The sequence below is a fragment of the Gossypium hirsutum genome, chromosome D05, assembly GCF_007990345.1.
Source record: "Gossypium hirsutum isolate 1008001.06 chromosome D05, Gossypium_hirsutum_v2.1, whole genome shotgun sequence".
NCBI lineage: Eukaryota > Viridiplantae > Streptophyta > Magnoliopsida > Malvales > Malvaceae > Gossypium > Gossypium hirsutum.
In genome coordinates, this window is record NC_053441.1 from 64,510,892 (window position 1) to 64,538,359 (window position 27,468).

Here is a 27,468-nt window from a genome sequence, read left to right on the forward strand (position 1 = left end):
GGAAATCGGTCCAGAAATAGGGGTTGAATTGATTGACTTGCGAACAGAAACAAATCGGTTGAACTAAGCTAAAAAACTGGTTGAACTAGTTCTCTCCATTTATATATATATAAATAATAGTTCTTTTTTTACTACATGTCAATTTTTAATTGGTTAATTTTTTTTCAAATAAACTGAATGGTTTTACTAATGACGGAGGTACCAAATTATAGTCTAGGTACCAATTTATAGGTTAAGCCTATTTCTAAAATAGACTTTTGACTAATGGCGGGCCAGGTCAGGCCTAAGCATGATATTAACGTACTTTATGTTTGTTCAAGCTTGGCTCGGCCCGAAATATGAACTTAAAATTTCACCTAAACTCATCCATATTTGCAAAATACTAACCTAAGCTCATTTTAGGCATGCCCATATAATTTTTAGTTTTTTTTTAAAATATTTATATTATATTATTTTAATAATTAATAATTTAAACATTTTTTATTTATTGAAAATTTTTATATAATTATCTTAACATTATTTTAATGGTTTTATTATAGTATTATTATCTATTTAGTATAAGTTTATTTTTTTAATCTGTTCTGAATTATATAATATAAAGTATTATACACTTAAAAACGGGTCAGGCTGGGCTCGAGCTTTGAATGCTTAAGCCTGAACCTAGCCCATATTTTAAACGGGCCTAATTTTTTTTACCCAAACTCAATTTTTCGGGCCTAATATTTTTATCCAGACCCTCACAAATTTTGGGCGGCCCTTGGGCCTTAGCAAGTAGCCCAACTCATGAACAAGTCTACTCAACTATTAATTTTTTCGATTTAGTTGTTAACCTTTTCGAAAGTAAATATTTTAATCACTCTCTTGTTAGTTGTTGTTAAATGAGTGACAGAAAGCTGATGTGGGCTTTTTTTATTAGTCTAATAACAAATTTAGCCCTCCAATGTTTACACATTCTATCAATTTGATCCTAGATATAAAAAAAATCAACAAATTTAGCCCTGAATGTTAACAAAACTTGTCATTTTAGTTCAAATTCTAAAAAAATTAATAAATTTAACCCTTAATATTTTCAAAAATTAACAATTTAGTTCTAATTCTAAAAATGTTAATATATATATTTAAAAAATATTTTTAATCCTCTGTCTCACCCTTTGATTTTTTAGATGAGCTAAACTCAAAATATATCATTATGTCTTTTTGTTTTAACGCTAAAAGAGATAAAAAAAATGAAAAGCTAAAATGCCAAATAAATCATTATGTCTTTTTAGTTTTAATTTTTTACTTGATTAAAAGAGAAATAATTAACGAATGAAAAATAATTATTATTCCCAAATAAATTTATCAGAATTTATAACAAATGAGATTTTAGATTTGAATTATGAAGCTATATATATATATGTATATAAACATACATATTTTTATGAAATACTTGCTAAAAGAAAAAGCATATAAAAGTATAAACGTTTTTATGAAATACAAGATTTTACTAAAAGAAAAAGCATCCAATTTTAAGAATGAAAAATATATGGTAAAAGCATCCATAACTTTTCAATGTAAAAGACAAAAAAAACTGTAACACCAATGTGGTGGTATTATTTGTTGCCTATAAATACCATTCCTATTCTTCATCTTCCTCTACCAACATAACATGGCCTCCTCCTATCTCTTTCTCTTTCTCTGCCTATTCCTCTTCTTTCCCCAGCTTTATGCTTCTTTTTCTTCTTCAGGATCTCACTCCTGCTCTTCACTAATCCACTTCAAGAACTCTTTTTCCATCAATCAGACAAACGCTGCTTATTTGTCTTGCGATGATCAATCTTATCCCAAGACAGATTCATGGAAGGAGGGTACAGATTGCTGCTCATGGGATGGGGTCACTTGTGACCACCTAAATGCTCATGTTATTGCCCTTGACTTGAGCTGCAGTTGGCTATATGGCAACTTCCCTTCCAATACCACTCTCTTCCTTCTTCCTCACCTTCAAAAACTCAACCTTGCCTACAATAATTTCAATCATTCCAAAATTCCATCCGAGTTCGGTCGGTTTACAAGCCTATTCTACCTCAACCTTTCTAATACATGGTTTGCAGGAGAAGTCCCATCCCAAGTCTCGCACCTGTCAAAATTGGTTTCACTTGATCTCTCCTCTCGGGATTATGTACAAACAATTGACAAACATGCTCTGGAGGGACTTGTTCACAACCTAACCGAGGTCAGACATCTGTTTTTGGATGGAATTAACATGTCTTCTGTTAATGCTCATGTCTTCATGAATCTATCCTCTTCTCTAAGATCTCTCAGTCTTGCTGGTTGTGATTTGCAAGGAAAATTCCCAAAAAACATTTTTGATTTGCCAAACCTCGATCTCCTCAACTTGGGAGGCAACCAATTGAGTGGACAAATTCCAAGATCATTGGGGAACCTCTTGCAACTCACTCATTTAGACTTGTGGGGGAACCAATTGAGTGGACAAATTCCATTGTCAATTCTAAACCTAACGCAGCTGGAACACTTGGCAATATATAACAATTCTTTAGAAGGTTCCATTCCAGATGAGGTAACCGCTTTTCCTAATCTAATATCTTTAGTCTTAACAAACAATTTACTCAATGGAACACTTCCGTCATGGTTGTATACTGCTCCCTCCTTAAAGTATATAGATCTCTCTCAAAATCAATTCAGTGGGCATATCAAAGAATTCCAATCCAAATCACTAGAATTGATATGGTTAGAGAATAATAAACTCCAAGGTCCTCTTCCATCTTCAGTATTCCAACTTCTCAATCTTACCCAACTCCTTTTATCCTCAAATAATCTTAGTGGTGTCATAGAGTTTCGCATGTTCTCAAACCTTCCAAATCTCGAATATCTTGACCTTTCATATAACAGCCTATCCTTAACATCTAATACTACTTCTACAGTTAATCATATATTGCCTAATCTTATAGTCTTACGTTTGTCATCTTGCAATCATAGTGAATTCCCCCAGTTTTTAAAAGGGCTTAAAAGTTTGTATTGGTTAGACCTCTCTTGCAACAAAATTGAAGGCAAGATTCCACAGTGGATGCAGGAGGTGGGGAATGACTCTTTGATTTACTTAAACGTATCTCACAACTCTTTGACAGAAGTTGAGCACTTTCCGTGGAAGAATATTGCAGTTCTTGACTTAAGCTCCAATTTGATCCGTGGAAATCTTCCGATTCCAGCTTCGACCATCAATCTCTTTTTGATCTCAAATAATAGTTTCAATGGAGGGGTCTCTTCTTTAATATGCAATGCCAGTTCTCTTCAAATTCTTGATTTGTCCCACAATAACTTGAGTGGACCAATTCCGCAATGTTTTGGAAATTTGAGCGACAGCCTTGAAATCTTGAATCTGAAGAAGAACAAGTTCTATGGGACGATTCCTCCAAAATTTGCAAAGGGATGCCGATTGACTAATTTCAACTTAAATGGAAATCTGTTAGAAGGGCCATTGACTCCATCCATCCTTAATTGTAGGGGTCTGGAAGTGCTAGATCTTGGTAACAACAAGATCAATGATACATTTCCTCATTGGTTGGGAAGTCTTCCACAGCTACAAGTTCTTGTATTGAAGTCAAATCATATGCATGGTTCCTTATGTGTCAATAGCTCCAAGTCTAGCCCTTTTTTCTCTAAAATCCAAATTTTTGATCTCTCAAGTAATTATTTTTCTGGACCCCTACCAGTGAGATACATCAACAGCTTCAAGGCTATCATAAATCTAGAGAAGATTGGTAGTACAGTGTCGTACATGGGGGTGAATGATCCTCGAGGTAGTGGCTTCTATACCTATTCCATTGGAATTGTTGTGAAAGGACAAGATATGGAATTGGTGAAATTTTCACCATGTGGATGATCATTGATCTATCAAACAATCAGTTTGAAGGGGTATTCCAGAGGTTTTTGGGAAGCTTAACTTACTGAAAGGGCTCAACCTTTCTCATAATAACCTTAATGGTGGTATCCCCACCTTAATAGGGAATTTGACAAGTCTTGAATGGTTGGACCTATCTTCAAACAGGTTGTCTGGGACGATTCCAAATAGATTGGCAGATCTGCCATTTCTTTCGTCCTTCAATGTTTCTGAAAATCAACTCCATGGTCAGATTCCTCAAGGCAAACAGTTCAACACATTTGGAAATGATTCATATGAAGGAAACAAGGCATTATGTGGATTTCCGGTCTCAAAAGGTTGCAACATCATTGAGCCACCACCTCCAAATGTGCTTGAAAAAGATGGCTCAAAATCAAACATTACTTTTGGTTGGAAAGTGGTGTTGATAGGTTATGGATGCGGAATGGTGTTCGGAATGTCCGTGGGATATGTTGTTTTCCAAACTGGTAAGCCGAAATGGTTGGTGAATTTGGTTGAAATCCAACATGAGAAGAAGCGAAGAAGAAAGTCAAAGGATGGCAGTCGCAGCAATGGACGAAGAAGAATCTAGTTAGTGGAAATGATGTTCAAGTGTTGATGTTGTATCTTCATAATTTCTTGTTTTGAAGTCTGTCAAATTTTTTTCCTATCGTGAAAGGCTGCATTGCCATGCATCTGTCTTTTTTATTGTAACCATTCATCTATATTTCATTGCATTACGTAGAATTTGTAAGGGTTTGTTTTAAATGTAACATTTTGTATGGTTCAACTATTTATGTCTTCTTTCATGACTTTGATTTTTGAGTCTCAATAATCTCTGCATTCAAGATTTTGTCAGCTTATTAATTGGTGGATCAATAATCTTCATGCTCATCTCATCATCTTTTTCTCGAGTTAAACACAGTCAATACTATAATAATTTCTTCTGTGTGGAAAATAATTTGGCAATCTGCAAATTTCCACAATGCTTGTGGATTACCTCTGGTTGACGGCTATACATATAAAGGAAGGAAACAAGACTATGTCAAAATTTCCAAAAATCAGTCATTCATTTTTGAACAATTAAACATTCGTATTCTATTTTTCAAAATTGTAAATCCTCAAATAATGTAAATTAGTCCTAAAATTCAAGTTTTGAAATCTTTACAATTTAACCCCTTATAGTTTCAAACTTTACTATTTTATGCTCAACTTTCTAAATCTTCATATTTCATGATCATATAATTTAGTTATTACATCAATATTTCAGATTTCACTACTCAAACCCTTACTTCATTTTGGTCCTTCAATTTTTTCAAATTAAATCAATTTTCAATTTGACTGCATTGATGTGAAATTGAGGGACCACTAAACAATGTTGATGCGAGTTTAGGTAAAATTGGTGGATCCCATCTCCTTAGTAATTTCTTTATGGAAGTACCTGCTTTCACACTGCAAACTTGAATAGTTTGTGGTGGACGATGATGAATCATTTGACAATCAAACACATAATTTTTAAACACAAAATTAACGATATTTTGAAATCATTATTGAAATTATAATCAAAATTAATACATGTTCTTTTTATTAGCTTAAGGTCGTAAAAACCCTTCAAAATTTTCAAAAAAAAAAAAATTTAAGTCCCTCTTTTTTTTTCTAATTTTTAATAAAAGTAGGGGCTTAATTGCTTTTTTTTTTTAAGTTTGAGTGTCTTTTTGATGCATTTTGAAAGTTCAAGTACCCAATTGAGTGCAAGAAGAAAGTAGGGGCTTAATTGCTTTTTTTGATGTATTTTGAACGTTCATGTACCCAAATGAGTGCATAAAAAAAACAGGGGTTTAGTTGCTATTTTTGAAAAGGGTTTGAGGGCTTTTTGCACCCTTAAACCTCTTTTCTTTTTCTAAATTTAATTTAGAACCAACTTTGAGTAAAGACTTGGGAAATTTAATTAGCAAAATTTCTTTCCATGTAAATATTTCCCCTATTTCTTGTTGGAATTTAAAGCAATACAATATTTTTGTAGCTAGCAACAGAAAACGACAGTCAATTAATTCCAAGCAATACAGAATATCCAGTCTGGTGGAAAATTTGTTAGTTAGATACTATTATTCAACTTTTAAGGCATAAGGTTGAATATAGGGACTAAATTTTTAAAGTGTTGTTTATTTTAAAATCTATTAATATATACACACTTAGGGACCATATATATATATATCATATATATATATATATTCCATTCTGGATCTTTGTCGTGTTTTGTTGGTTGGCTCTGGCCTTGTTGTTGTTTCCACTGCCTGTGGTCTCTGTTTCTAAGTCATATGTGGCCTTGTTTGCTAGACCTTAGTTGCTCTTCACATGTCTTGTATTTTGTCAAGTTAATTGAAATGGAAAATAAAAGTGTTGGCATTACAGATTAGAGTAAAAGGAATTAGTGTTGAAGTTGGGGTTGTTCAATTGTTGGAATTCATGTGTGTATTTTTTTGAGTATCTGGGTCTTTGTCGTGTTTTCTTGGTTGGCTATGGCGGCCTTCTTGTTGTTCCCACTGTCTGTGGTATTTGTTTCTAAGTCATATGTGGCCTTGTTTGCTAGACCTTAGTTGCTAAGTTAAAGGGAGTGAATAGAGCACCATATTTCTTCTTCTGCGTGGAAAATAAGTTGGCATTATGCCAATTTCCACATTCATACATATAAAGGAAGCAAGAGCAAGTCAATATACTTTGTAATCTCATCAATTCTTCTTCTTTCTTTAGGGAGTTCAAATGAAATACAAATTTTTGGTAAATCAACTCTTCATTTTTATGAATAAAAATTATATGGTAGAAAGGAAGTGGTGTTAATAATAATAATAATAATAAAAAGATTAACAATAGAACACTAATAAAGCAATTTAGTCTATGATCTGCACAATATATTACTACAAATGTACCGTACAGAATATTGAAAGAAAACTAATAAAGAAGTTCGAAATTTAAACAATGTTCCGCAAATTATGTTTATGATCTGCTGTAAATTGATATGTTAAATCAACTCTTCATTTTTATGAATAAAAATTATATGGTAAAAAGGAAGTGGTGTTAATAATAATAATAAAGATCAACAATAGAAAACTAATAAAGCAATTTAGTCTATGATCTGCATAATATATTACTACAAATGTACCGTACAGAATATTGAAAGAAAACTAATAAAGAAATCCGAAATTTTAACAAGGTTCCGCAAATTATGTTTATGATATGATGTAAATTGATATGTCAAATTTTGTGGCAAGTAATAGAAAATGACAAATTCCACATTCATACATATAAAGGAAGCAAGATCAAGTCAATATACTTTGTAATCTCATCACTTCTTCTTCTTTCTTTAGGGAGTTCAAATGAAATACAAAATTTTGGTAAATCAACTCTTCATTTTTATGAATAAAAATTATATGGTAAAAGGAAGTCTTGTTAATAATAATAATAAGATTAACAATAGAAAACTAATAAAACAATTTATCCAAATATCAAAATAAATATTAACTTTTTCAGAAACCAAAATTATTTTCTAAAAATTATTTTTTAAAAACTATTTTTAGTGAAACAAACGGAGTCTTAGCCCATATTGTAAATTATTTTGTGGGTCTGGAATTCTTGTACATTATGCTGCAAAAGAGTGAAATTTCCTTACAGCTAGTCGATCAAGTTTGGTTGAAATTGAATGCATTGATGTGAAATTGAGGGAGCCTAAACAATGTTGATGCGAGTTTAGGTAAAATTAGTGGATCCCATCTCCTTAGTAATTTCTTTAAGGAAGTATCTGCTTTCACACTGTGTTGACAACTTCCCACAGATCAAAGGCCTGCAGGTAAGTCTTCATATTTACCAGCCATATGTGAAAACCTTCTCCATTGAAGACTGGTGGGACTGCTGGTGAAAATCCTGAAGAAGCCATCAGGTTTCTTGATTTGAAGCAACAGGTCCACTAAGAAAAGGGCTCTAGATACCAATTGTTGGTGTAAAAGGGCAGAAGCAAACTGATTTAAGCTTGCTTATACAGCAAGCCTCGAGCCTTGTAGAAGAAACAATCTCAGCAGAAAGCAAAAATGAAGCTTGCAGTTGGAAAAACAAGAAAACAAGGAGAGAATTTGAATGAAAAACAAGCTGAGTTGTTCATTAACATTACAACAAGGCATATTGCCATTACATATATCAGTTAACTTGTCAAATAAACAAGTAATCACCTAATTAATTACCTAACACCACTAATATGCATTGAAACTTACAAAATTAGCTTGCAAACATTACATTGCTGATATTTCAGTCAATCAACATCAAAATTACACCAAAACATTCACCTGCTTAGTTCAATGTGAACTAGATTACAAAATGATTAAAATACAACTAAAACAACAAGTGGTTCAGTAACTTGAAGCTTCAGCTGCTGCACACCATGGCTCGATTGCCTGCTGCCATTTCTTCTTGCATGGCCACCTTTGCATGGGAACTAAACTCAACATACACGAACTAATGCAAATATGCTAGTGGTTTATTTTCCACCTATCTGATTTTTTAAAATGTTCTTCAGTTACACCAGTTGATGCCATCTATTATTACCTGCCTCGTTGCAAAAAGGTTAGGAAATAAATTCACCGACAATCATTGGGAACTAAGAAACTTCGCAGCAAAGCTAGTGGCATCAATATGCAAAAGGTGAAGATTCTTTTCTTTTGGACTTATACATGCATATTCGTTTTTATGAATTTCAGGTGTCTGAGTTTTTAGTTATAAACTTGGATCTATTCTTCAAATCATGTGTTTATCATTTTTATGCTATTTCATACTTGCAAAACAAATGGTGCGAGCGTGCATGTTATATGCAGAATACATAGATTAATTACATGTGGATCATTAAGCATGCCTATGTTTGACGATTGTGTGTGGCTACCTTTTTTTACATGATCCAATTTTCGATATGCTTTGCTTTTAGGTTGAATGCGGAAAAGATTAGAACTTAATTTCCAGCATAATGATTTGTCTTGGATATGCAGATTTTACATGCATTTCTTACAAGTCAATATTTTATAGATTTGGGCATGTTTATCACAATCTTCAGCCACGTGTGACAAGGACACTGCTCCACGCTTTTTTGGACCCAACGAAAACATTTCCCCAGTATTACGGAGCAATTCAAGGGTTAGCAGCCCTTGGACCCAGTGTGGTATAATTCTAATCTCAAATATTTACTAGCAACACAATAAGATACTTGTTTGTGGGATCAATTGGTCAAAGATATTGCAATGATTGCCATCTTTTTAAGCCCATTTCTTTCAGAAAACTGTTTTGTCACTCTTTTCTGCAAGATCCGAAGAAAGAAAGAACATGGAAATCTTTAGTCCAAAAGTGTAAATATGCGGTTTCTCTATAGCTATCTTGATTATGGCATCTGTAAAGTTTGTCTTTCATATGTTTGGCTAACGCTTCTTCATCCATATGTAGGTTCGTTTACTTATACTACCAAACCTTGAAGCGTATTTGCAGCTTCATGAACCTGAAATAAAAAGACACGAGGCCTGGTGTTTTTATGGGGCCCTGCTGGTAAGTTTAACATCAAATTTGGTACCAGTTTACGAGCATCATTTCATTTATTTGCTATAGAACTAACAACACTGCATAAAATTTCCACTAAAAGCGTGCAGCTGGACTGTGCATGTATGATCGGCTTAAAATGTTCCCCAGTTTGCTAGCACCCCCAACTCGGCCCGTCTGGAAAAGCAACAACAAAGTTGCGACAAGTATGATTTCTTCGAACCATCATATTTACACTTAATCCACAGGTCTCTTCTCCCCCTTTACGATTTTCCTTTTTCTGATCAATCAAGATAAACGAAAAGCAAGCACGGACGCCTTGATGCAGCAGCAACCACCTGCGAAGAAAATAGCAACTGAGAGTGCAATACGTATGATGCCAATAAATTCCATGCAAACTGATTTACAAGGGGCAGTTAGCAGCTTTTCTACCACCGTAGGAGGTTCCAATATCGGTGTATCATCAATGTCACGGCCGTTATCAAACGATAACATGCTAGGAAGGGAGGTTGGGGGTCCAGTTTCAAGGACATCAACCGTTCTAGCTCAGGCTTGGAAGGAAGACACAGACCCAGGGAACTTGTTAGCATCATTATTTGAACTTTTTGGTGAAAGTATGTAATTAAAATAATATATTGGCTTAACCCTCCTAAATTATGTATTTTTTTCCATCTTGGGACCTAAATTTTTTTGGGGTCATAAGTGGTACCTAAATTACATTTTTTCTCCTTCAAATTAGTATCTTCATTAGTTAAACCGTTAAGTCTATTTAAAAAAGAAAGACTCGAACAACAAATTAATACCTAAACAGTGCTCTTTTTCTCAAGGTACCTAATTTTTATTTTGGCCATAAGTACTACTAAAACTATTCTTCCGTTACTCATTTTACACTAAAATGTTATATCGGCTGAAAAGATTCCAACAAATAATAGATTGTATGTTATATAAACTTTTAAAAATAATTATTATTTAATTAATTTTTTATATTTTTCTTTCTTATTCCTTTCTAATGTTTGGCAATGCCGATAATGTTTGAAACTGGCCCACTTGAGGTCAAAATGCTGGTGATTAATTTTGGTTTTGAATTTCACCACCTACTTCTTTGACCTAAGGGGATAGAAAATGTTCTTTTATCGATCAAAACTAGTATTTTCAAAAACAGATTGATTCAACTGGTTGGATAGGAAATCGGTCTGGAAATAAGGGTTGAATCGATTGACTTGCGAACAAAAACAAATCAGTTGAACTAAGTTAAAAAAACTGGTTGAACTAGTTCTCTCCATTTATATATATATAAATAATAATAGTCTTTTTTTGTACTATATGTCAATTTTAAATTGGTTAATTTTTTTTTTCATATAAGCTGAACGGTTTGACTAATGACGGAGGTACCAAATTATAGTCTAGGTACCAATTCATGGGTTAAGCCTATTTCTACAATAGACTTTTGACTAATGGCGGTAGTAACTTGGGAAAAAAAAGTAGTTTATGTACCACTTGTGACAAAAAATAAGTTTAGGTACTATCATGGGAAAATGAGTATAATTTAGATACTAATTTATGAGTTAAGCCTAATATATTTGCCACATCATTTTTTGAAAATAACAGAACTTAATAAATTTAACGGTTATTATTTGATGATGACTAAAATTTTTAAATTTGAAAAGTACATGAACTAAAAATGACCAAATTAAAGTATAAAGATTAAGTCCACAACTTTTGCAAAGTACAAGGACTAATAGCAGAAATTAACCTAAATTTCATATGGGTCAATTACAATAATAATCACTAAACTATTCCTTTGGTTCTATTCTAGTCACTCAACTATAGAGGTGCTCATGAGCCGGGCCAGGTTAGGCCTAAGCATGATATTAACGTACTTTATGCTTGCTCAAGCTTGGCTCGGCCCGAAATATGAGCTTAAAATTTCGCCTAAACTCATCAATATTTGCAAAAGACTAACCCAAGCTCATTTTAGGCATGCCCATATAATTTTTAGTTTTTTTTTAAAAAATATTTATATTATATTATTTTAAGAATTAATAATTTGAACTATAGTATTATTATATATTTAGTATAAGTTTATTTTTTAATCTGTTCTAAATTATATAATATAAAGTATTATACACTTAAAAACGGGTCGGGCTGGGCTCGAGCTTTGAATGTTCAAGCCTAAACCCAGCACATATTTTAAATGGGCCTAATTTTTTACCCAAATTAACCCATTTTTCAGGCCTAATATTTTTATCCAAACCCTTCCAAATTTTGGGTGGCCCTTGGGCCTTGGCAAGTAGCCCAACTCATGAACAAGTTTACTCGACTATTAATTTTTTCGATTTAGTTGTTATCCTTTTCGAAAGTAAATATTTTAGTCACTCTCCTGTTAGTTGTTGTTAAATGAGTGACGGAAAGCTGATGTGGGCTTTTTTATTAGTCTAATAACAAATTTAGCCCTCCAATGTTTACACATTCTATCAATTTGATCCTAGATATAAAAAAATCAACAAATTTAGCCCTGAATGTTAACAAAACTTGTCATTTTAGTTCAAACTCTAAAAAATTTAATAAATTTAACCCTTAATATTTTCAAAAATTAGCAATTTAGTTCTAATTCTAAAAATTTTAATATATATATTTAAAAAAATATTTTTAATCCTCTGTCTCACCCTTTGATTTTTTTAGATGAGCTAAAATCAAAACGAGATAAAAAAAATAAAAAGTTAAAATGACTTTTCGTTTGCAAAGTTAAAAAATGCTAAATAAATCATTATGTCTTTTTAGTTTTAATTTTTTACTTGATTAAAAGAGAAATAATTAACAAATGAAAAATAATTATTTCTAAATAAATTTATCAAAATTTATAACAAATGATATTTTAGATTTGAATTATCAGACTATATATATATATAAGTATACACATTTTTATGAAATAAAAGATTTTGCTAAAAGAAAAAGCATCCAATTTTAAGAATGAAAAATATATGGTAAAAGCATCCATAACTTTTCAATGTTAAAGACAAAAAAGACTGTAACACCAATGTTGTGGTATTATTTGTTGCCTATAAATACCATTCCTATCCTTCGTCTTCCCCTACAAACATAACATGGCCTCCTATCTCTTTCTCTGCCTATTCCTCTTCTTTCCCCATCTTTATGCTTCTTTTTCTTCTTCAGGATCTCAATCCTGCTCTTCACTAATCCACTTCAAGAACTCTTTTTCCATAACAGAGGGTGCTTCTTGGTCTTGCGATCATATTACGGGTCCTAAATCTTATCCCAAGACAAATTCATGGAAGGAGGGTACAGATTGCTGCTCATGGGATGGGGTCACTTGTGACCACCTAAATGCTCATGTTATTGCCCTTGACTTGAGCTGCAGTTGGCTATATGGCAACTTCCCTTCCAATACCACTCTCTTCCTTCTTCCTCACCTTCTAAAACTCAACCTTGCCTACAATGATTTTAATCTTTCCAAAATTCCATCCGAGTTCGGTCGGTTTACTAGCCTATTCTACCTCAACCTTTCCAATACAGGGTTTGTAGGAGAAGTCCCATCCCAAGTCTCCCACCTGTCAAAATTGGTTTCACTTAATCTCTCCTCTTGGATTCATGACTATGAGCCATTTACAATTGACAAACATGCTCTGGAGGGACTTGTTCACAACCTAACCGAGGTCAGACATCTGTTTTTGGATGGAATCAACATGTCTTCTGTTAATGCCCATGTCTTCATGAATCTATCCTCTTCTCTAAGGTCTCTCAGTCTTGCTGGTTGTGATTTGCAAGGAAAATTCCCAAAAAACATTTTTAATTTGCCAAACCTCAATCTCCTCTACTTGGAAGGCAACCAATTGAGTGGAAAAATTCCAAGATCATTGGGGAACCACTTGCAACTCACTCATTTAGACTTGTCGAGGAACCAATTGAGTGGACAAATTCCGTTGTCAATTCTAAACCTAACGCAGCTTGAATACTTGAGCATAGCTGGAAATACATTAAAAGGTTCCATTCCAGATGAGGTAATCGCTTTTCCTAATCTAATATATTTAGACTTATCTGATAATTTACTCAATGGAACACCTCCGTCATGGTTGTATACTGCTCCCTCCTTAAAGGTTATAGATCTCTCTCAAAATCAATTCAGTGGGCATATCAAAGAATTCCAATCCAAATCACTAGAATATTTATATCTAAACAATAATAATCTTAGTGGTGTGATAGAGTTTAGCATGTTCTCAAACCTTCCAAATCTCAAATCACTAGAATATTTATTTCTAAACAATAATAATCTTAGTGGTGTCATAGAGTTTCGCATGTTCTCAAACCTTCCAAATCTAAATCTTCTCGACCTTTAATATAACAGCCTATCCTTAACATCTAATACTACTTCTTGTGTTAACCATATATTGCCTAATCTTATAGACTTACGTTTGTCATCTTGCAAACTGTTGCGGAAAGGATCGATTCGAGAACTCCGATATGACTACAAGTAAATTGACCGGAACGAAAAATAAAGTGAACACAAGGATTTACGTGGTTCGGCTTTAATGCCTACGTCCACGGGCAGAGGCGAAAAGAAATTTCACTATAACAAGATGAAGATTACAAGTGTTTTACACTCAAGACACAACCCGAGAACCTCACAACTCTCAACCCCTATAGAAAACCCGAAAGCTAAAATCCTAGCTTTCAAAGAACAAGCTTTGCTCTCTCTTGGTTTTGGGATGATCAATATGGCTAATGAACCTCTCTATTTATAAGAGAGTTCAAGGACATAATTGTCCAAAACTTTGGCAAAGATTTGTGGTTGAAAATGGACACCAACAACCATCCACTAATCCACTACCACCAACAACCCACTACCAACAACAACAATCCACTACCAATTTTAAGCCATTTCTTAACAAATCTCCACCTTGGCTTGAAATTTACCAAGCTGAACATCATAGTGAATTCCTCGAACTGGATCACCTCTTCCAAACGCCTCTCTGGCGCTAATCAATCCCGAATACCTATCAAGTCCAAGCAATGCTTGAACTTATATGCAGGGATCACCTTAGTTAACATATCTGCAGGATTCTTCTCGGTAGCAACCTTGCTGATAACAATGTCACCTTGCGTAACATGTTCCCGAACAAAATGATATCTGACATCAATGTGTTTGGTCCGTTCATGAAACATCTGATTTTTAGTCAGATGTATGGCACTCTGGCTATCGCAAAATACAACAGTGAAATCCTGTTGTAAACCCAAACTGCTTACTAGACCTTTCATCCACAATGCTTCTTTCACTGCTTCTGCTAACGCCATATATTCCGCCTCAGTCGTAGATAAGGCTACGGTAGACTGTAACACAGCTTTCCAACTAATGGCTCCTCCAGAATAAGTGAAAACATAACCCGTCAGAGATCTTCTTTTGTCCAGATCTCCAGCATAATCAGAGTCCACATAGCCCGTGACACTGCTAGTGCAGTCACTCTGATCATATACCAAGCATAAATCTGCAGAACCTCTCAAGTACCTGAGAATCCATTTCACGGCCTGCCAGTGTTCCTTGCCAGGACAACTCATGTATCTGCTGACCACACTAACTGCATGTGAAATGTCTGGACGAGTGCAAACCATTGCATACATCACGCTTCCAACTGCACTCGAGTATGGAATGTGAGACATTTGCTGCTTTTCTTCATCAGATTGTGGTGACAACTCTGCAGAGAGTTTGAAATGTGGTGCCAACGGAGTACTCACAGTTTTCGCTTTATCCATGCCGAAGCGTTGAAGAACCTTTTCAATGTAGTTCTTCTGCGACACACGAAGCTTGCCCGCCTTGCGATCTCTGTGAATATCCATGCCCAAAATTTTCTTGGCAGCACCCAGATCCTTCATCTCGAACTCACCACTCAACTGCGACTTTAACTTGTTGATTTCCGACATGTTTTTGGAAGCAATTAACATGTCATCAACATACAGCAACAAATAAATGTGCGAACCATCTGAGAGCTTCCGATGATAGACACAAGCATCATAGTCACATCTTGTGTAACCATGCTGAATCATGAAGCTATCAAACCGCTTGTACCACTGCCTTGGGGATTGTTTCAATCCATATAAAGACTTCTTTAATAGACAGACATGGTCTTCTTTACCAGGAACTGTAAAACCCTCTGGTTGACGCATGTAGATTGTTTCCTCGAGCTCACCATGCAAGAACGCCATTTTTACGTCAAGCTGCTCAAGTTCTAGATCAGACTTGGCCACCATGGCAAGTAATACACGAATGGAAGAATGCTTTACGACTGGGGAGAAAACTTCATTGTAGTCAATCCCCTCTTTCTGAGTGAAGCCTTTAGCAACCAATCGTGCCTTGAATCTAGTTGCTTCAACCCCTAGGATGCCTTCCTTTTTCTTGAAGACCCATTTGCAACCAACTATCTTCTGGTTACTTGGCGGCTTAACCAACTCCCAAGTATGGTTCTTGTGAAGAGATTCTATCTCCTCACTCATAGCAATTGCCCACTGTGCCGACTCATCACACGTGACAGCCTCATTATAACTGGAAGGTTCTATACCAATGGACTCCGCCACACTGAGCGCGAAAGACACCAGATTAGCGTAACGCGGATTTGGTTTGATTTGTCTCTTCGTTCTTCCAGTGGCAATGCTATATGGTTTTTCTTGAGGTGACTCATCTTCATCGGAATCTTGCACCTCAACTTGATCATCCTGGACTGAAGTACCTTCCGTAGGAATTGGAGCGTCCACCTGACACTCCACCTGCTTCTCAACACCGTGATCTCCCATTCTATCTGACTCCTCCTTTTCCCGGGAATTTGTGGTGGATCGAAGCATGGATGACTCATCAAAAGTCACATCTCTGCTGATGATGAACTTGGACGAAACCGGATCAGGACACCACAACCTGTATCCTTTCACCCCTTGGCCGTATCCAAGAAATATGCATTTCTTCGCCCTCGGTTTGAGTTTTCCCTCATTTACATGAGCATACGCAGGGCAGCCAAACACTCTTAAACCAGAGTAATCAGCAGGAGAACCAGACCATACTTCCTCAGGAGTCTTCAGCTCAATAGCTGTTGACGGAGATCTGTTAACCAAATAACAAGCAGTATTAACAGCTTCAGCCCAAAATTCTTCACCGAGCCCAGCATTTGATCGCATGCAACGAGCTCGCTCCAAGAGAGTTCTATTCATGCGTTCTGCAACTCCATTTTGTTGTGGTGTTCGACGAACAGTGCGGTGTCTCACTATTCCTTCATTTTTGCAGAACTCATTGAATTCACCTGAGCAAAACTCCAAGCCATTATCCGTCCGGAATCGCTTGATCTTCTTTCCTGTTTGATTTTCGATCAAAGCTTTAAATTGCTTGAAGTTGATGAGAACCTCATACTTGCTCTTCAGAAAATACACCCAAACCTTTCTCGAGTAATCATCGATAAAGGTAAGCAGATATCTGTAACCACCTTTAGAAATTGTCGGAGAAGGCCCCCAAAGGTCAGAATGGAAGTAATCCACTGTGCCTTTTGTCTTGTGAATCCCAGTGCTGAACTTTACCCGAGTCTGCTTACCGAAGACGCAGTGCTCACAGAAATTCAACTTTCCTGTACACTGCCCAGACAATAATCCTCGTTTGCTTAGCACCGATAAGCCTCTCTCGCTCATATGCCCGAGCCGCATATGCCATAACTTCGTGGTGTCAGAATCTAGATCATCTGATGATGACACTCCCGCAACACCTGTAACCGAGGAACCATCGAGGAAGTAAAGGCCCCGCTCCAAATTACCACGTATCACAGTCAAAGCACCCGAGAATACCTTGAGAACTCCACCTTCAGCAGAGTACCGAAAGCCTTTCTTGTCCAACGTACTCAAAGAGATCAAATTTTTCTTCATTTCTGGAATGTGCCGAACATCAGTTAGAGTTCTAACAATACCGTCAAACATCTTTATACGAACTGTGCCAATCCCCATGACTTGACATGCGTGGTCATTTCCCATTAGTACTGAACCAGAATGCTTCTCGTATGTTGAGAATGCATCTTTCGAAGTACTTATATGAAATGTAGCTCCCGTATCAAGAATCCATCTCCCACCAGCGTAAGAGTCGGATACTGCAAGAACGATCTCGGCATCACTTGAAGAATCTGCATCAGCTACATTCGCACGATCATTTTGTTGCTCCTGTGATTCTGATTTCTCCTTCCTTTTCGGACAATCTACCTTCATGTGCCCGTACTTCTTACAGTAGTAGCACTGTATTCTCTTCTTGGACTGCGATCTAGGATGGCTTTTACTTGAACTTCCACCCTTTGCCTTGGATCTTCCTCGAGCAACCAAGCCTTCGCCTTCATTGTTTTCGACCACCTTACCAGTGATTTTCTTCCTCAACTCACTGGAACTTAAGGCATTTTTCACCTCCTCTAGAGTCAGGTCATCACGACCGTACATCATTGTATCAACAAAATTCTCATACGAGGGAGGCAAAGAACACAAAACAATTATTGCTTGGTCCTCATCATCGATTTTGTTATCGATATTATTCAAATCCATGATAATGGAATTGAATTTATCCAGGTGCTGGGAAACAGGTGTACCTTCCTCCATCTTCAGGGCATAGAGTCTTTGCTTGAGGTAGAGCCGGTTCGTCAATGACTTCGTCATGTACTTGCTCTCTAACCGGAGCCACAAACCGGACGCGGTTTTCTCATCCGCTACTTCTCGTAGCACTTCATCTCCTAGACATAGCAGAATAGCACTATGTGCTCTTTCTAGCATGTCATCCTTTTGCTCTTCCGAAAGCGTGCTTGGTAATTTATCTTTACCAGACAATGCTTTTAGCAATCCTTGTTGAACCAGCACTGCCCGCATCTTGATGCGCCATAAACTGAAACTATTTTTCCCGGTAAATTTCTCGACATCATACTTAGTCGATGAAACACTTGTAGCCATAATTTGGAACCTTTGAATGAATGATAATATTTTCTTCCTGATGTGAAAGATCAGACAAAGCTGCAGTCACAGGGCAATTCAGAAAATATTATCACTCCTTCAACTACGCTCTGATACCAATTTGTTGCGGAAAGGATCGATTCGAGAACTCCGATATGACTACAAGTAAATTGACCGGAACGAAAAATAAAGTGAACACAAGGATTTACGTGGTTCGGCTTTAATGCCTACGTCCACGGGCAGAGGCGAAAAGAAATTTCACTATAACAAGATGAAGATTACAAGTGTTTTACACTCAAGACACAACCCGAGAACCTCACAACTCTCAACCCCTATAGAAAACCCGAAAGCTAAAATCCTAGCTTTCAAAGAACAAGCTTTGCTCTCTCTTGGTTTTGGGATGATCAATATGGCTAATGAACCTCTCTATTTATAAGAGAGTTCAAGGACATAATTGTCCAAAACTTTGGCAAAGATTTGTGGTTGAAAATGGACACCAACAACCATCCACTAATCCACTACCACCAACAACCCACTACCAACAACAACAATCCACTACCAATTTTAAGCCATTTCTTAACAAATCTCCACCTTGGCTTGAAATTTACCAAGCTGAACATCATAGTGAATTCCCCCAGTTTTTAAAAGGGCTTAAAAGTTTGGAAAGCTTAGACCTCTCTTGCAACAAAATTCAAGGCAAGATTCCACAGTGGATGCAAGAGGTGGGGAATGTCTCTTTGACTTACTTAAACGTATCTCACAACTCTTTCACAGAAGTTGAGCACTTTCCATGGAATATTATTGAAGTTCTTGACTTAAGCTCCAATTTGATCCGTGGAAATCTTCCGATTCCAGCTTCGACCATCAATCTCTTTTTGATCTCAAATAATAGTTTCAATGGAGAGGTCTCTTCTTTAATATGCAATGCCAGTTCTCTTCGAATTCTTGATTTGTCCCACAATAACTTGAGTGGAACAATTCCGCAATGTTTTGGAAATTTGAGCAACAGCCTTCAATTCTTAAATCTGAAGAAGAACAAGTTTTATGGGACGATTCCTCCAACATTTGCAGAGGGATGCCAATTGAGTAATTTCAACTTAAATGGAAATCCGTTAGAAGGGCCTTTGACACCATCTATCCTTAATTGTAATGGTCTGGAAGTGCTAGATCTTGGTAACAACAAGATCAATGATACATTTCCTCATTGGTTGGGAAGTCTTCCACAGCTACAAGTTCTGGTATTGAAGTCAAATCATATGCATGGTTCCTTATGCGTCAATAGCTCCAAGTCTAGCCCTTTTTTCTCTAAAATCCAAATTTTTGATCTCTCAAGTAATTATTTTTCTGGACCCCTACCAGTGAGATACATCAACAGCTTCAAGGCTATCATAAATCTAGAGAAGATTGGGAGTACAATGTCGTACATGGGGGTGTATGCTCAGAGAGGTAGTGCCTTCTATACCTATTCCATTGGAATTGTTATGAAAGGACAAGATATGGAATTGGTGAAAATTTTCACCATGTGGATGATCATTGATCTATCAAACAATCAGTTTGAAGGGGGTATTCCCAAGGTTATTGGGAAGCTTAACTTACTGAAAGGGCTCAACCTTTCTCATAATAACCTTAATGGTGGTATCCCCACCTCAATAGGGAATTTGACAAGTCTTGAATGGTTGGACCTATCTTCAAACAGGTTGTCTGGGACGATTCCAAATAGATTGGCAGATCTGCCATTTCTTTCGTCCTTCAATGTTTCTCAAAATCAACTCCATGGTCAGATTCCTCAAGGCAAACAGTTCAACACATTTGGAAATGATTCATATGAAGGAAACAAGGGATTATGTGGATTTCCGGTCTCGAAAGGTTGCAACAGCATTGAGCCAGCACCTCCAAATGTGCTTGAAAAAGATGGTTCAAAATCAAACATCTCTTTTGGTTGGAAAGTGGTGTTGATAGGTTATGGATGCGGAGTAGTGTTTGGAATGGTCGTGGGATATGTTGTTTTCCAAACTGGTAAGCCGAAATGGTTGGTGAATTTGGTTGAAATCCAACATGAGAAGAAGCGAAGAAGAAAGTCAAAGGATGGCAGTCGCAGCAATGGACGAAGAAGGATCTAGTTAGTGGAAATGATGTTCAAGTGTTGATGTTGTATCTTCATAATTTCTTGTTTTGAAGTCTGTCAAATTTTTTTCCCATGGTGAAAGGTTGCATTGCCATGCATCTGTCTTTGTTATCGTAACAATTCATCGATATTTCATTGCATTACGTAGTATTTGTAAGGGTTTGTTTTAAATGTAACATTTTGTATGGTTCAACTATTTTTGAAAAAGTTTGAGGACTTTTTATACTCTTAAACTTCTTTTCTTTTTCTAAATTTAATTTAGAACCAACTTTGAGTAAAGAATTGGGAAATTTAATTAGCAAAATTTCTTTCCATGTAAAAATTTCCCCTGTTTCTTGTTTGAATTTAAAGCAATACAATATTTTTGTAGCTAGTAACAGAAGATGAGAGTCAATTCATTCCAAGCAATACAAAATTTCCAGTCTGGTGGAAAATTTGTTTCTTAGATACTATTATTCAACTTTTAAGGCATAAGTTTGAATATAGGGACTACATTTTTAAAGTGTTGTTTACTTTAAAATCTATTAACACTTAGGGACCATATATATATATATTCCAGTCTGGGTCTTTGTCGAGTTTTGTTGGTTGGCTATGGCCTTGTTGTTGTTTCCACTGTCTGTGGTATTTGTTTCTAAGTCATATGTGGCATTGTTTGCTAGACCTTAGTTGCTAAGTTAAAGGGAGTGAATAGAGCACCATTTTCTTCTTCTGCGTGGAAAATAAGTTGGCATTATGCCAATTTCCACATTCATACATAGAAAGGAAGCAAGACCAAGTCAATTCTAATTATTTCACTTCTTCTTTCTTATGAATAAAAATTATATGACAACGATGAGGTTAATCCAATTACAGGAATTGGAATCCTAAATGGCTTTTAGGTACGTAGCTTCATTGACGGTACAAACTAGTTAAAATTTCCAGCATTTATGTCTTTGTTTTCCCTCAAGTAAACGTAGTCAATACTGCAAATGGTGTGGAAGTATTGTACATTGTGGCCCAAATGTCCAAAATTTACCCATTGCTTGTAAATTAAGTTTGAAGTCAATAGACAATTGATAGTCTTAGTCTTAGTCTTTTGTTGTCGAGTTAAAGTGTAGTTAATAGACAATTGATAGTCTTAGCCCTTTTTGTGGAGTTAAATTTATAGTCAATAGACAATTGGGACCAAACTTGACGTGTTATAAGGAAGAAGACTTGGTAATCTCACGAATGTTAATTATTTTACTTCTTTGGTAAAAAAGTAATTAATTTTATGAATGAAAAATATATGGTAAAGAGGAAGTAGTTGTTGATCACTAATAACATGATGATTGTGGAAATACAAAAATTCCCGTATATGTGTTGAATTTTGCATAATGTAAATGTCCCGAATTGCATGTGAATTCTGCAATAGTCCAAACTTTACGTGTTATAGTCCTTTAAATTGAGTTAATGAAAAGTAACCATTCTTATCAAAATTAGTTATACTCTTAATTTATAACAAAGGAATGAGTAATTTGAGTTTAACTCAAAGGTTAATATGTCATCAATGGGCGATGACGTGGCGCTACCATGCCAGCGATTATTTTCTTCTTTGAGTTAAGGTGATTTCACCAATTTTAGTTTATTTACTTCAATTTAGGTTTATGCTTATTAGCTTCGAAGATTCTAAGTGGGTGCCACAATCAAAGGGCGAGTAAAAAGGGTTAAAAATGATTTTTTTTAAAAAAAAATTATTTTTATTAAAAATTTAGAATTAGAATTAGACAAATTTTATAAATAGCTCTAAATTTGTTGAATTTTTTATATTTAGAATCAAATTGATAAAATGTGTAAATATTAGAGGTTAAATTTATTATTAGATCAACAAAAAAAACCCACATCAGCTTTCCGTCACTCATCTAACGCAACTAAAGGGAGACTGATTAAAATATTTAATTTCAAAAAGTTTAGCAACTAAATTGGAAAATTTAATAGTTGGGTGACTATTTTTATAGTTTACAACTTTTTTGGTCACCTGACTATTAAGTGACACTTTTTAGTTGGTATAATAATAATTTTAGTCCTCAATTTTTATACTTTCTGTCAATTTAACTCTGATTATATAAAATGATTACAAAAGTGAAATTCTTTTTAAATTTTACAAAATTCTAAAAATTAAAAATTAAATGAAAGTAGATAAAAATTTCAAATATAAATTTCAAAATTCAAGTAACTAAAAAATTCAACCATTTCTACTGTAAAAAACTGGTATAAGGTACATGTGGCTTGCCATGTGTCATTGTTTGGTTATTCTGTCAGCCATACCAGTTTTTGACAGTAGAAATGGAAGAATTTTTTAACAGAAAGGATTAGTTTGCTCTCTAATCTAATGTACAGGAGCTAATTTGCCCATTTTTTTTAGTAGAGGAAGCAAAATGCAATCTAAGACCTAGTGTTATTAGTTTCTCATTTGTTATATTTTTATCATTTTATTAAATTTTTATAAATTTTAATGTTGTTGTATCAACTATGTGTAATTTTGATAAAATAATAATTGCTTGAAATAAAATATATGGCATCTCTTGTTAATTGTTGCTTTTTCACCCCCAAATAATGCATCCTCACAGACAGAGACACACACGCATGTATATATAAGAACAAAATCTGTGATTGGTAATTAGCATCTAAAAGAAGAATTGTGAATATGAACCGGGTAAATTACAAAATAGTCATTTAATTATGCTTTTTGTTCTATTTTGGTTGTCCAACTATTATTATTTTTAATTTAGTTATAGTTTAGTGACTAAGGGTGAAATTTACCCTTTATGAAATGGTATAATGGGCTTAAGTTACAGCCCAATTTAGGCCCCAAAAAGAAGCAGCATTGTCGTTAATCCCCTTCATCAATTAGCCCTAAAAATCCCAATTCATCTCTCACCTTTTCCCCCAAATTTGAAGTTAGAATCACGATTCAATTTGAAGTAAAAAAAAGAAGAATGAGTAACGTTCCAAAAGAAGCCATTGAAGTGATAGCACAGAGCATTGGAATTACCAATTTGTCCCCAGATGTCGCCCTTTCTTTGGCTCCTGATGTTGAATATCGAGTTCAAGAAATCATGCAGGTGATTTTCAATTTTGCCTTTTGTCTTTGTATAAATTCAAATGTTTGGATCATTTTTCTAATTCAAGTCATAGTATAGGAGGCAATTAAATGCATGCGCCACTCACGGCGGACGGTTTTGACAGCTGATGACGTTGACAGTGCTCTTAATCTGAGAAACGTGGAGGTACATTTTCAAGTTTCGAAAATTTTCTGTTTACTGTATTTTTTTTATTATTTTTTTCCTTTTTAGTTGAAAATAGTGCTAACTAATGTTATTTGTTAGTATAAATTTGTTAGAATCTTATGAATTTTTAATGATGTACTATCTTGATTTGTTAGACTAATGTGATAATTTCTACTTCATGTGTATTAATCCATAAATTTTATCAAAAGTGGAATTTTGAAAACTTTGAATATTAAGTCTAACCTCCTGCTTTAGATTTTGCATTTTGGATAATTGGCTTGTGTTATGTGTTTCTCTGGCATCAGCCGATATGTGGATTTGCCTCTCGTGATGCACTACGATTCAAGAAAGCCGCTGGGCATAAGGATTTGTTCTACATTGATGACAAAGATGTGGAGTTTAAAGAAGTAAGAACTTATCAACAATATTCGAGGTTCTGTTGTATGTTGCCTTATTAAAGAAGTCTTCACTTAAATTCTTCTATGTTGCCTTATGTATGTAGGTTCTTGAGTCACCTTTACCAAAAGCACCACTTGATACATCTGTTACATCCCACTGGCTTGCGATTGAAGGCATTCAACCAGCAATTCCAGAAAATGCTTCAATTGAAGGTACCGTCTTAGCTAACCTAAATATTCTCTCGAAGCTATTTGTGTTGAAGACTCTCATGGTTCATGTTCTTTTCTGGTTTTATCACTTTAATCTAATACGACTTATCTTCATTTCTACACGGAATTGGTATTTTGCTTTCCATGCAGCACCTTCTGATGGTAAAAAGGCTGAATACAAAGAAGATGGGCTTTCTGTTGATGTCAAATTACCTGTTAAGCATGTATTATCTAGAGAGCTTCAAGTATGTTGTACATCTTCGGCAACATTTTTATGTTAAAATACATTTTGCACAGAATGATATTAAAAGACTAATTTGGTTGTCATGCAGCTTTACTTTGACAAGATCGTGGACGTTACCATGAATAAATCAGTCTCAATTCTCTTTAAACAAGCATTACTGAGTTTGGCAACCGACTCGGGATTACATCCTTTAGTTCCTTATTTTACATATTTCATTGCGGATGAGGTTGTCTTAAAGATCTTTCATACCTGATTATATATGTGTGTTGCAAAGAACTTTTGGTTGGTTGTCTCAAGCTTACATTTTTGCGACATTTATCTCAGGTTGCACGGAATTTGAATAATTTCCCTCTCATGTTTGCTTTGATGCGTGTTGCCCGGAGTCTTCTCCAGAATGAACACTTACACATAGAACCTTACGTGAGTTTATTATTTCAATCATTTAGAAGTACACGAACTAATGCAAATATGCTAATGGTTTATTTTCCACCAATCTGATTTTTTAAAATGTTCTTCAGTTACACCAGTTGATGCCATCTATTATTACCTGCCTCGTTGCAAAAAGGTTAGGAAATAAATTCACCGACAATCATTGGGAACTTAGAAACTTCGCAGCAAAGCTAGTGGCATCAATATGCAAAAGGTGAAGATTTCTTTTCTTTTGGACTTATACATGCATATTCGTTTTTATGAATTTCAGGTGTCTGAGTTTTTAGTTATAAACTTGGATCTATTCTTCAAATCATGTGTATATCATTTTTATGCTATTTCACACATGCAAAACAAATGGTGCGAGTGTGCATGTTATATGCAGAATACATAGATTAATTACGTGTGGATCATTAAGCCTGCCTATGTTTGACGATTGTGTGTGGCTACCTTTTTTTACATGATCCAATTTTCGATATGCTTTGCTTTTAGGTTGAATGTGGAAAAGATTAGAACTTAATTTCCAGCATAATGATTTGTCTTGGATATGCAGATTTTACGTGCATTTCTTACAAGTCAATATTTTATAGATTTGGGCATGTTTATCACAATCTTCAGCCACGTGTGACAAGGACACTGCTCCACGCTTTTTTGGACCCAACGAAAACATTTCCCCAGCATTACGGAGCAATTCAAGGGTTAGCAGCCCTTGGACCCAGTGTGGTATAATTCTAATCTCAAATATTTACTAGCAACACAATAAGATACTTATTTGTGGGATCAATTGGTCAAAGATATTGCAATGATAGCTATCTTTTTAAGCCCATTTCTTTCAGAAAACTGTTTTGTCACTCTTTTCTGCAAGATCCGAAGAAAGAAAGAAATTGGAAATCTATAGTCCAAAAGTGTAAATATGTGGTTTCTCTATAGGTATCTTTATTATGGCATCTGTAAAGTTTGTCTTTCATATGTTTGGCTAATGCTTCTTCTTCCATATGTAGGTTCGTTTACTTATACTACCAAATCTTGAAGCGTATTTGCAGCTTCTTGAACCTGAAATAAAAAGACACGAGGCCTGGTGTGTTTATGGGGCCCTGCTGGTAAGTTTAACATCAAATTTGGTACCAGTTTATGAGCATCGTTTCATTTATTTGCTGTAGAACTAACAACACTGCATAAAATTTCCACTAACAGCGTGCAGCTGGACTGTGCATGTATGATCGGCTTAAAATGTTCCCCAGTTTGCTAGCACCCCCAACTCGTCCCGTCTGGAAAAGCAACAACAAAGTTGCGACAAGTATGATTTCTTCGAACCATCATATTTACACTTAATCCACAAGTCTCTTCTCCCCCTTTACGATATTCCTTTTTCTGATCAATCAAGATAAACGAAAAGCAAGCACGGACACCTTGATGCAGCAGCAACCACCTGCGAAGAAAATAGCAACTGAGAGTGCAATAGGTATGATGCCAATAAATTCCATGCAAACTGATTTACAAGGGGCAGTTAGCGGCTTTTCTACCACCGTAGGAGGTTCCAATATCGGTGTATCATCAATGTCACGGCCGTTATCAAACGATAACATGCTAGGAAGGGAGGTTGGGGGTCGAGTTTCAAAGACATCAACCGTTCTAGCTCAGGCTTGGAAGGAAGACACAGACCCGGGGAACTTGTTAGCATCATTATTTGAACTTTTTGGTGAAAGTATGTTATCATTTACTCCCAAACCTGAGCTTTCATTCTTCCTTTGATTAAATTTCACCTCCAAAAGCTATATGGTTTTTGAAGGAATTTGTGTAAATTATCCCCATAGTTTTTTTCAGTCTTACTGTGTTTATCTTTATAAGGCTTCTTTTTTTCCTTGCTCATAAATGTATTGTAGTTATCAAAAAATATATTCTACTTTGGATTTTATTGATATTAAATTTTGGGTTAAATTCTACTATTAGTCTCTGTACTTTACGGAAATGATGGATTTAGTCCTTATACCTTAATTTGATCAATTTTAGCCGTTGTATTTTTTGAATTGGTCAATTTTAAACCATTTACTTTTTGAATTTTGAAATTTTAGTCTTGATTCAAATAATAATAATTAAATCTGTTATTTAAATTTAATTATTAGTTTTGTACTATGTAGAAAATTATAGATTTAATCCATATTTTTCAATTGGGTCATTCCAAGTCTTTATACTTTTCAAATTTTGAAATTTAAATATTGATGCAGAATGCGAGTTGTTATTAATTAATTGATTTTTTTAGCAAGTACATGTAGAAATAATAAGTTGGTATGTCATTATACTTAAAATAATATATTGGCTTAACCCTCTTAAATTATGTCTTTTTTTTCATCTTGGGACCTAAATTTTTTTGGGGTCATAAGTGGTACCTAAATTACTTTTTTTCTCCT

The 27,468-nt window shown here is 35.1% G+C and overlaps 5 protein-coding genes across 5 annotated transcripts; all 5 read left to right on the top strand.

The window, feature by feature from the left end:
• The first annotated feature begins 1,645 nt into the window (after positions 1 to 1,645).
• On the top strand, positions 1,646 to 4,727 carry LOC107903481 (receptor-like protein 9DC3). Its single transcript, XM_016829543.2, has 2 exons — positions 1,646 to 2,557; positions 3,062 to 4,727. The coding sequence occupies exons 1-2, from the start codon at positions 1,649 to 1,651 to the stop codon at positions 3,878 to 3,880; spliced, it is 1,728 nt and encodes a 575-aa protein (XP_016685032.2). The 5' UTR covers positions 1,646 to 1,648; the 3' UTR covers positions 3,881 to 4,727.
• LOC121217309 (receptor-like protein 9DC3) lies at positions 4,022 to 4,469 on the top strand. Its single transcript, XM_041092829.1, has 2 exons — positions 4,022 to 4,045; positions 4,131 to 4,469. Exons 1-2 carry the CDS (start codon positions 4,022 to 4,024, stop codon positions 4,467 to 4,469), a joined length of 363 nt encoding a protein of 120 aa, XP_040948763.1.
• A 3,652-nt stretch (positions 4,728 to 8,379) lies between the features above and the next one.
• LOC107903482 (receptor-like protein 9DC3) lies at positions 8,380 to 19,856 on the top strand. The gene is made up of 8 exons (XM_016829544.2): positions 8,380 to 8,566; positions 8,942 to 9,074; positions 9,353 to 9,451; positions 9,546 to 9,648; positions 9,736 to 10,056; positions 12,617 to 13,461; positions 19,045 to 19,644; positions 19,782 to 19,856. Exons 1-8 carry the CDS (start codon positions 8,454 to 8,456, stop codon positions 19,854 to 19,856), a joined length of 2,289 nt encoding a protein of 762 aa, XP_016685033.2. The 5' UTR covers positions 8,380 to 8,453.
• Positions 19,857 to 19,860: 4 nt separating this feature from the next.
• Positions 19,861 to 20,632, top strand: LOC107944497 (receptor-like protein 9DC3). The gene has a single exon (XM_016878318.2). It carries the CDS (start codon positions 19,888 to 19,890, stop codon positions 20,524 to 20,526), a length of 639 nt encoding a protein of 212 aa, XP_016733807.2. The 5' UTR covers positions 19,861 to 19,887; the 3' UTR covers positions 20,527 to 20,632.
• Positions 20,633 to 23,293: 2,661 nt separating this feature from the next.
• LOC107944495 (transcription initiation factor TFIID subunit 6) lies at positions 23,294 to 27,003 on the top strand. Its single transcript, XM_041092538.1, has 12 exons — positions 23,294 to 23,614; positions 23,693 to 23,779; positions 24,085 to 24,186; positions 24,282 to 24,390; positions 24,538 to 24,632; positions 24,720 to 24,857; positions 24,956 to 25,051; positions 25,150 to 25,274; positions 25,651 to 25,783; positions 26,062 to 26,160; positions 26,255 to 26,357; positions 26,445 to 27,003. Exons 1-12 carry the CDS (start codon positions 23,489 to 23,491, stop codon positions 26,810 to 26,812), a joined length of 1,581 nt encoding a protein of 526 aa, XP_040948472.1. The 5' UTR covers positions 23,294 to 23,488; the 3' UTR covers positions 26,813 to 27,003.
• The last annotated feature ends 465 nt before the right edge of the window (positions 27,004 to 27,468 follow it).